General features: G+C 34.8%; 1 protein-coding gene across 1 annotated transcript; it reads right to left on the bottom strand.

Moving 5' to 3' along the window:
* Positions 1-2,877: 2,877 nt before the first annotated feature.
* On the bottom strand, positions 2,878-4,332 carry LOC136979961 (general transcription factor II-I repeat domain-containing protein 2A-like). The gene has a single exon (XM_067275989.1). It carries the CDS (start codon positions 4,330-4,332, stop codon positions 2,878-2,880), a length of 1,455 nt encoding a protein of 484 aa, XP_067132090.1.
* Positions 4,333-10,381: the final 6,049 nt, after the last annotated feature.

The following is a 10,381-nucleotide window of genomic DNA, read 5'->3' as shown; positions in this document are numbered from 1 at the left end:
CATAATTTAAGTGGCAAGGGGGAGATGTGAAATACATACTATGCTTATACACTGTTTAAGTACGATGTGCACTCCTGCAAGCTATGGGTAGATAAGCAAAAGGGTTAATGTTAATGTTACCTATGGTAGCCAAGATGGCGACGGGGAAATTCTGGACGCCGACGGGGAAATTCTAGACCGCGGTGGGGAAATTTTTTCACTCTCCGTTCGAGATGGCGACCGGGATTACGTCATGATTTCGTCATCAACTGAAGATATCCGTAGAGGGCGCTTTGATTATTCGAATTGCGTCTTATCGGAATTATGCAAATTTTTCTTCCGAGTATGAGTGGGCGTCTTGTCGTGCCGAGAGATTTCGTCGATTTTTTCTTACTTTTGGAATTTTTCTATTACGAGGTAATTTGTAATGTTCTTAATTTTTATTTGCGAATTTCGGCTGTTGGAAAAGTTGTTTATATCGAAAAGTAGGCTAAGCGTTTTCTGTGTTTTTTTTTGGAATAGATATTTCGCGACCGAGTCATGGCGGATTGTGATTTAGAATCGGACGGATTTTGGAAACAGTGTACTGGACGACGTTTTTATCAGTTAATCGAAGCGGAGTATTCCGAGTTGGGATTAGACGAGAGAATTGATGGCGGACTGAAATTCGCCGTGAAATTAGGCCTCCAACACGCCGAGGAAGTTTGCGAGGAATGCGGCCAAACATGCAAATTGATTTATCGCAGCGACCGGAATTCTTGCGCGATGCGTTGCCGAAAATGCAGGCGGAATAGTTCGGCTTTCGATGGAACGTTCAAAGGGAAATGCGGCAATGTTTCGTGGGCCAATCTGTTGGCATTCATATGGCACTATATTGGTTTAGAGTGCACGACGAGTAATTCGGCAATTTCCTCGGGCGTTTCTAAAAAGGCAGGAATAGACTGGGCTAACCACGTACGTTTCGTTATGTTAGTGTCCTTACACAATCTGACATCGTTTAAAATAGGAGGCGTCGGCAAAACAGTGGAAATAGACGAAACAGTGATATGTAAACGAAAATACGAGAAAGGAAGAAAGATGAAAAGCTCTAAATGGGTCGTCGGAGGTTTGTGCCGGGAGGACAAGACTTGTTTTATATGCCAGGTTAATGACAGATCTGAAATAACTCTCAATTGGATCATTTCGAAATACGTTAACTCCGGCAGCGCAGTGTTCACAGACGAATGGAAGGGATATAACCACATCGACGATTTAGAAGGTATAGAAATTTCTCATAAAACAGTAAACCACTCTGAAAATTTTGTCAACCCGATTACAGGCGTTCATACTCAGAATATCGAAAGATTGTGGGGTCACTTAAAAAACAAGAAGAATTTGCCGAAACATTACACAGAAGATTTGTCGGATTCGTATATGTACGCATTCATGTATAAGAAGTATCACAATTGGACGTTAAAAAATCCCGGCGAAAAATTCCACACCTTTATCAAACACGTAAGAATGATATTTCCCGGTCGCGGAAAAGTTCCTAGTTGGAAAGAACCGGAGACCATTCCGGCCGCTCCCGCACCTATTGCCAAGAAGAAAAAGGTGGAAAAAAACGAGAACATTGTTAAAAGAAAAGCGCAAAAGAGATCCTCTTCTCATGCCGGAGAATCAAGTTCAGTCGACGGGAAACGAAGAAAAAGAGGAAAGGCTCAGTAACAAAGTAAGTGCTCTTTTTTTTTCGGTCGTGTTTTTTAGTATTCTTAATATAGACCGTCGGGTAGAAATAACCTTCACGTCGCCGTTTAAATGTACGGTAGAAAGAAAAAAAATCGCGGTCGCCGCGTGCAATATACGGGCGGGGGGAAAAAATCCCTGCCGCCGTCTAGGTTGTAGGGTAGAAAAATTTCCCCGTCGCCATCTTGGCTACCATAGGTAACATTAACCCATTCTGTAATGATTTTCTGTCCTGGTAATGCGAAATGGGGGCAGGACATGTACAAATTTTCATTCATAAAGAAAATAAATTTCCAGACTCAACTTTTGATATTTGTAGGTACGAGTTCATTCATTTGCAGCTAATTCGATTTTTCGACACTTTTTCAAGATTATATTTTAAGTTACTAAAAATCTATTTAATTTTTTTATCAACTGCGATGTATAAGTTGTGGTACTGTTTGTTCTTAAATATGAAAAAGTTGTTATAAAAATGCACAAAATGGCAGATAATTTGATTTTAAGATTTCACTTTCGCGATTTTATTTTATTTTTTTTGCGCCAGGAAAATTTATCGTGGTAGAATGATATAAGATTTTTAGACTTATTTTTTGCCAATTTATCAATTGTTCGCGGGAGTGCACCTCGTTCTGAAACAGCCTGTATATCTACCTACGTAAAAAACAACATAATTATTTAACGAGCCAAAAAAATCACTTCCAAGAGAATTAAAACAACACGAGTAATTATTAACAATATTTATTAATTCAAATTAGCTACAGATAAAGACACATTTAGAATTTATTTTATTACCTTAACATTAATGAGAGGACTGAGTTTGCGTGTCTCTAACCAAGAAATCATAATTAGGTGTATATCCTGACAAAGATAATAATAATGAGTCTTCAGTATGGGAATCAGTCAGGACGGAACGTTGTTTAGTCTTCGTTAACTTTAAGTATGAAAATGCCGATTCACACAGATACGTAGATCCGAAACAAGAATAAATATATTCGCTACATTTGGTGATACTGGGATATTTTTCTCGTTTGACGTATTTCCAAAATTTTCTTCAAATTTTCTGGCTTGTAAGATTAAATCAGTTCGTAAAATTATAATTTCATTTTCTAATGCCTTTTGCTTCATATGAAATATGTCTGAAATTTTTTGGCTAATGCGTTTCACACTTAAATTTTTTTAAAAGGAAAAGAATAAATTCCACAATTTCTTTAATTTTTTCAAAATCTTGGAACAAATCTCAAAATTTTTAATTACTTTTTGGATTTCCGTGATGTATTTGTCGATCTTATAATTAATATTTTTATGTTTTTGTATATTATCCGCCATATTTGGAAAATGATTCAGATTATTTTGTTGCAGATCTTCTATTAGCAAAATAAATTTTGTTTTATATGCATCTATGCAGCTGATCATATCAATTACTGTTTTATTTTTACCTTGTAATTCTAAATTTAAATGACTTAATATTGAAGTAAAATCGGTAAGAAATGCTAAGTCACTAAGCCAAGTTTCATCATTTATATTTTCACATTTTCCACCTTGCTCATGAAGAAAATCTATTATTTCAGGCAATAAATCACGAAATCGTTGCAGAAATTTACCTCTGCTTAGCCATCTAACATCGGTATGTAGTAATAATTCAGGTTGACCTTCGTCAAGCTGCAGTTGGAAGAGACGCCGTTTGAGGGAACTTCCTCGAATTGAATTAACAATTTTAAACGCTATGTCCATTACCTCTTTTGTGTTTAGTCTCTTGCTGGCTAACACTTGCTGGTGAATTATGCAGTGGTAGCTCAAAAAGGCTGGGAATTTATCTTCATTTTGACATAGGGTTATAAATCCATTTATGCGACCTATCATTGCAGCTGCGCCATCCGTTGTTATTGAAACTAATTTAAAAAGTGGTACTTTCAAATCATTGAGCAAGTTTTTAAAGGCTTTGAATATATCTACACCTCTAGTCCTTTCTTTCAAAGAAATCATACCCAACAATTCTTCTTTACATGTAAAATCCTTAAAAACCATACGAATGAAAACAAGTAATTGTGCTGTATCACTTATATCTGTCGATTCATCACATTGAAGGGAAAAACAAGAACATCTATTAATATCGTTATATAACTGTTCTTTTACATTTCCACTCATCTTCTCAATTCGTCGCATCACAGTGTTTCGAGACAGTTGTAGATCTTGAATTGCAGCAATAATTTCACTCTTGTTCTTAAAATCATTAAAAAGTGAATCTGACATTTCCAAAAAAATTTCCTTTACAAATTCACCGTCAGAAAATGGTTTACAGTTTTTTGCTAAGAGGTAGCTTACTTTGAATGATGCAGTAGTTACTGCTTGTGACTTCAACATTGGCTTTTTGAAAACATTTTGTTGATTTGTTAATTGAGTTTTAAGACCCCTAACTTTATGTTTTCTCAGTTCGGAATTTGGTGGATAATCTGTTTGATACTTGTTATGTAAAGCTAAAAAATGTCTCTCCAGATTACCCTTTTTAGCGATGGCTATCGAAGTAAGGCATATTAAGCAACGACATTTATCATTCACCATTGTAAAAAAGTAATCGAGTTCCCATTCTTCATTGAAATGATAAGTTTTCGATTTTTTTGGTTTACTACTCATGTTCATGGGTATACTAAAATGCAAAAGAAATACGACAATAAGTATTGAATTAAATATTTTCCTAGAAAATTAAGAAAATAGTTTAGAGGTCTGTTGCGGAGAACGCTTACTTATCAAGTAAATAGATAGGTAAGAAAAGCCACAATTTAATTTAAAACATAAAGAAAAGGTACTTACATTTTAAACAGAAAAAAATTGAAACTCAACGTTATCACTTTCGGGGACCACCACTTCACCCTTCCTCTCTTTACCGTGTTTCGACCTACTCTCTCCGCCCCTCTTCCAGCCTTTCTTTATTTCGGTTTTATGACCCTTTGTCTACATTTCTTATTCCCTTTTTATAACTGTACTCAAATGGATTGCACATGGACCGACAAAACCACAACTCAGGGAGGACGCGGAGGGTCCGATATCACTACAGTTGCGTTTGCGCGTTATGTTCACGCGTTGCGTTCGGTTACAAGTGTAACACATTAAATCAAGACATCGCAAAAGATCGACCAAAATTGGCTTCGCGATCGACCGGTCGATCGCGATCAGACTTGTTGGCCACCCTGACCTAGAATATTTTGTATCATGATTCCGATCCCAGTCCTCAAATTCATTGTCTGTATCTGCTGTCATAGCCAGGGCTCCATGAGTTGGTCTCCCATCTTCATAAAGAAATCTTGCTGAAATATCGGATTTCTTTTGTTTCTAACGTTATTAGAGACCTAGGTGTAGACAACCACTTATGTTTATTTTTTCCATATAGAAATCAGATAGTTGCCTGGAGAATATGTGGATTGCTGTTACGAGTATTTGAGTTTTGAAACTTATTTATGCTGATATCCTGACCTCAAGAGTTATTTGATTCTATTATTTGAGTTCTTTGCTTTATACTAGCGTCACACTCTGAGGAGCTACTCTGAAAATTGGATTTGCTGCTAGTCTGCCAGTGTATTTCTTCCTCTAAATTATCCGCGACTTTCAAAAATGAGTTGTTAGATTCCTCTCCATACTTGTCTTTTGTTTTTGAATTAATGCATTGCCTTATTTCCTCCTCTTGTCTCCTCAAATTCATCTAACAATAAAAAAATATAGGCTATGATAATAATAAAAATATATTTAACAAAAACGAAAAAAAAAAACTATCATTGTATCAAAAGTACACATTATATCGCGGTCTTGAAGTATTTCATTAGACATATATTCAAATACACATAATTTATCCTGAATATAAAGAAAACATTCTGTATTAATCTATAAAACAATAAAGATAAAAAGAAATGTAATGTACATATTTTTGCAACAAAGTTATGTAGTAACTAAACTTTCATCGAGCAGACAACAGGTTAGCCATACATCAATCTCTAATTGAGATGTGAACACAGTTGCATCACACACTGCACTGTTTATTCAAATTATTAAGGTAGAAAAAGAATGACCAGCAAAGGGCACAAGAAAGTTTGTGAACTTCACTTTTGAGCAGAAGTGTACGTTGTTATCTAGGGTTAAATATTTAAAAATTACTCTTTAAACTTTTCCATAATGAATGATTATTAGCAGTGCTTATTTTTATGTTACTTGAGTCACTATCGATTCAGTTTATGATTAACGTTAATTCACTTACTTTTTTTCTTGTGGTGACAATTAAGTTTTCTCAAGAAATGAATTGTTTCAATTTTTCTATAATGGATAAAATAAAGTAAAGATAGTGAAAGTAATTTACTGGTCTTTCTTTGTCTTTCGACTCTGTCGAAATCGGAATAAAAAGGAGAATTCATTTGTAGTTCTTGGAATTTTTTTAAAAGAAAAATTTCTTAGAATTTATTAATTTCAATTTTTCTACTAATTCAGCTTCCTTTGGAAATGAAAATACTTGAAGTTTGAGTCGTGTAGGATTGTTGCCTTTATAACTGGTTTCACAGCAACTGTATGGCATTTTCCATTACCTTATCACATAAAAAATCCCTAATATTTATAGAATGCTTCTGTAATACAGTGAACAAGCAAACAAAAAAATCTATATATTCCAAAAAATTACCCAATATTTCAATTTAATTATGACAATTGAAAGCTCGAGCATTTAACGCGTTCAATCTCTAGCCCGAGTATACTTAGGTAATTCGCGTGCTTGCGTAGTTCTTTGCCCTTGTATACTCGGGCAACAATAACAAATTTCTCGTAAACGTTCTATGAGCTATATTGCTTGGGATAAGCTTATTTTGTATTCTATGGAATGAATTTTATGACCTCAGTAAATTTTAAAATTAAACATCCAATAGAAGTGGGTTTTTTTTACCAGTTTCTTTTGATACCTTCCTATAGAAACATTACAAATGACCAATAAATTCGTGACATATTTGAGTGTTTACAGTAGCTAATGAACATCTGTCTTGAAACCGTTTTTCCCCTCAGACCTTCATGGAAATAACCTGCTAACATCGACAAACAGCTTGTCTCAAGGACGTTTAGTTGTGTACACAAAACTGCGGCTCGTGTCACATGATCTGTCACGATTTTTTTGTTATGTGAAATAAAATTCGTTTCTAAATAATACATAGTAAAGAAAATAAAGTTTTATGCTGAAACCTTTTAGAAATGTATTTCATAAATTGGTGTATTATTAATTCTTTTAATTCTTTGTGGGTGTTTTACCTGTAAAGCAGAAAAAAAACAATGTTAGGTTAGTAAGATTATGCTTACCATATAATATAAGTAATACGAAGAAACTTCTTCTTAATGTGACATCTCCTGACGAAGGTAGGCGATCCATATAGCTAACGTTGTCCTCGATGTAGCAGCTCAGAATATCTCCATAGATGTTCTCCCGAACCACCTTGTGATGTCTTTCAACCAATGATTCTTTGGCCTCCCAACAGACCTTTTTCCTTGTATTTTCCCCTCTGATTTTAGTCTAAAAATTCGATATTTCTTTCCTCTCATTATATGACCAATGTATTGTGTTTTCATGATTTTGATGGTCAGCAGGAGTTCTTTTTGTTTGTTCATGTGGTTCAGGCCTTCAATATTAGTAATCTTTTGCACCTACGACATTCGAAGTATTCATCTGTACAAATACATTTCGAAAGTTTCAATTCTTTTCTCAGTTTGGGGGTCTAGAGTCCAACTTTCGCATCCATACAACAGGACAGAAAAGATGTAGCATTTTAACATTCGAATCCTCAGACATAAACTCAAATCGGATCTAATAAAAAAAATTTTCATATTCATAAACAATGTTCTGGCTTGTTCGATCCTTGATCTTATTTCTTTACGCTGGTCACATTGTTCGTTTATTATTGTGCCGAGGTATTTGAGAGATGATACCTGTTCGATAGTGTTCCTGTGAATGAGAAGCTTTGTATTTTTCCTTGTTTTTGAGAACACAAGAAGTTTGGTTTTGGTAAAATTCATAAAGAGAGCATGCAGTTCACTGTACTCGACAATACAGTCCATCAGTTCTTGTAATTCTTCAGGACTATTTGCCATAACTACTGTGTCATCCGTGTATCTAATGTTGTTAATTAATTTGCCATTTACCTTGATCCCACAATCACTGTCTTCCAATGCTTCCTTGAATATAGCCTCTGAGTATATATTAAAGAGGAGGGGGATAGCACACAACCTTGGTGCACACTCCTCTCTCTAATTAACGTAGGTTTCAGAAGTTTCTTTTTCAAGTCTGACCTCTGCTGTTTGATGCCAATAGTTTGCCGATGACACGCAGACTGCCTTTGTCAATGCCAATTGATGTTGAGATCTCCATCATCTTTTGGTGATTTACACAGTCAAAAGCTTTACGATAGTCTATAAAGCAGGCATAAACATCGGCGTTCATATCCCTGCATTTTTGAACTAATACATTTAAGCCAAAGAGTGCTTCTCGTGTACCAAGCCCATTACAAAATCCAAACTGTTTCATCAATATCTAGTTCACATTTCCGGTATATACGTCTATGGATGACTTTTAAGATTTTGAGCACTTAAGACATTAGACTTTTCAAGTGGTAGTCATCACACTGAGAAGAATCAATCTGTTTTAGTATAGGAATAAAGGTGGACTTTAGCCAATCTCTAGGTATTCTACCAGATTTATAAATGGTATTAAAGAAGTCTGTTAGTAATTTCAACCCTGTACCCTCTTGTTCTGCTATAGCTTTCAAAACTTCAAAATGAATCCTGTCATGTCCTGTAGCTTTGCCATTTTTTTCATATTTATGGCACAAACAACCTCCTGTTTTGTAATTTCAGGAATTTCTTCGTTAATGTCAATTGTAGGTGGTGGATCGTTGGTTTTCATCACAAAAAAGTTTTTTGAAAATATAGGAAAAAACTAGTATAAAAGTTATTAGAAAATAATGAAACATTTGAGTACTTACAGTAACTAGATCAGACATGTGAAAAAACCTACTCCCTCTCGAACGTTATTGGGAACATCCCGCGAAAGTTTACAATCAACTGATTTCAAGGACATTCAGCTGTGTATCATTACTGCAGCTGGTATAAGTGTCTTCTTGTCAGTTTTGTTTTACATGAAAAATAATAAGTTTCTAAATGACACATAATAAAATAAATGATGTTTTATACTAAAATTTTTTAAAATGTATTTTATTATTGTTTTTTTATATTCAGTTCATAAACACAGTACATTCAGGTTTGATTTTATAACATTGTATTTTGTAAATATTTTTTATTCTTCTTAATACTTTTAATAATTTAAATTATGTCTTTATGTCAATAAATTATTTTCATTTTTGTTTTGTCATGTTTTATTTTTTAAATTTTTTTTCACCTACTCTACCCACAAACGGCAGCTTCACAGCAAATAACGAACCTATAAGTAGAAGCTGACGTTGCAGATGGGATGCCCCAATAATGTTGGCTATCATGATGGAAAAGAACGATTTAGAGACCATCGAAAACACGAACACAAAAACTGTTTAGAACTTTTTTTTAATTAAAATAAAATATTTTTGTTTAATATTTAATAACAACATAGATTTTCAAGTGTTTTTCCCCCTGAAACAGGACGCTAAAAGGGATAACCACTTGCTGTCCAAACCCAAGTTATCTTGGGCAAGGTTTTTATTAGAAGCTGTCTGAACCCCAGATAACTCAGGCTAATTTAAATAATCGTACAGAAGAACTCCTTGCTCGAAATAATTCAATTAAAGCTTATTTACATTCTATTGGATGTTGTTTATGACCTCAGCAAATTTTTAAATTTTACACCCAATAGTAGTTTCTGTTTGGGACCATTTTCTTCGTTTTATCTACAGAGATATTATATTTGGATCGAAAATCTTGTAATGTATTTGAGTATTTACAATTATTAATGCAGGGCTATCTAGAAACCTGCATTTCCTGCGATCTGTATAAGAGTAGTCCACCAACATCAAAAAACAGCTTTTATCAAAGACATTTAGCTCTGTACTCCGAAATGCGGCGCGTGTCACGTGATCCGTTGCGATTTTTTTTCTCACGTTAAAGATTTGTGTTTCTAAATAATACATAATAAAGAAAAAAAGTTTCATAATAAAATGTTTTAGATAATACAATTAATAATTTGGTACATAAACTTTTAAAAATTTTATGTGGGAATTTTTTCTGTAAAGCACAAAAATCAATGTGAGATTATGCAAGTGTACTATAGATTACCACCTATGGAATTTCAGGACTTTGAATATATATTTGAACTTAGAGGACCGAGACGGAGTTCAACGGTACCCTACTTTTGGGCCAAAGGCAAAAAATAAGAAAGTTATTATACTTTTTTCGGCGACCGCATGATGATTGGGAGTCGCGTTGCTCTTTCCGCTAAGCCTATGGCGTCACAGGCAGTTTGGCAAGTCAGCCATATATACTTTCAACAAAGGCAAATGTTGATCCACGAGCCCACTGATTATCTACAGTTCAAGTTAAGTCTTTTTTGCACACCCTCGCGCTCATCGACCTCGGGGAGGCTACGGCTCCTCAGTCTCGCTATCGCTTGTGCTTGGCTAGTACTACGAGCACGAACAGTCGCACAAGCACGAACAAGCATCGCAATCGGGAGTCGTGATGC

This window comes from Centruroides vittatus, unplaced genomic scaffold (genome assembly GCF_030686945.1).
Source record: "Centruroides vittatus isolate TY-2023 unplaced genomic scaffold, ASM3068694v2 contig_655, whole genome shotgun sequence".
NCBI lineage: Eukaryota > Metazoa > Arthropoda > Arachnida > Scorpiones > Buthidae > Centruroides > Centruroides vittatus.
This window is presented reverse-complemented; position numbering and strand designations above follow the sequence as displayed.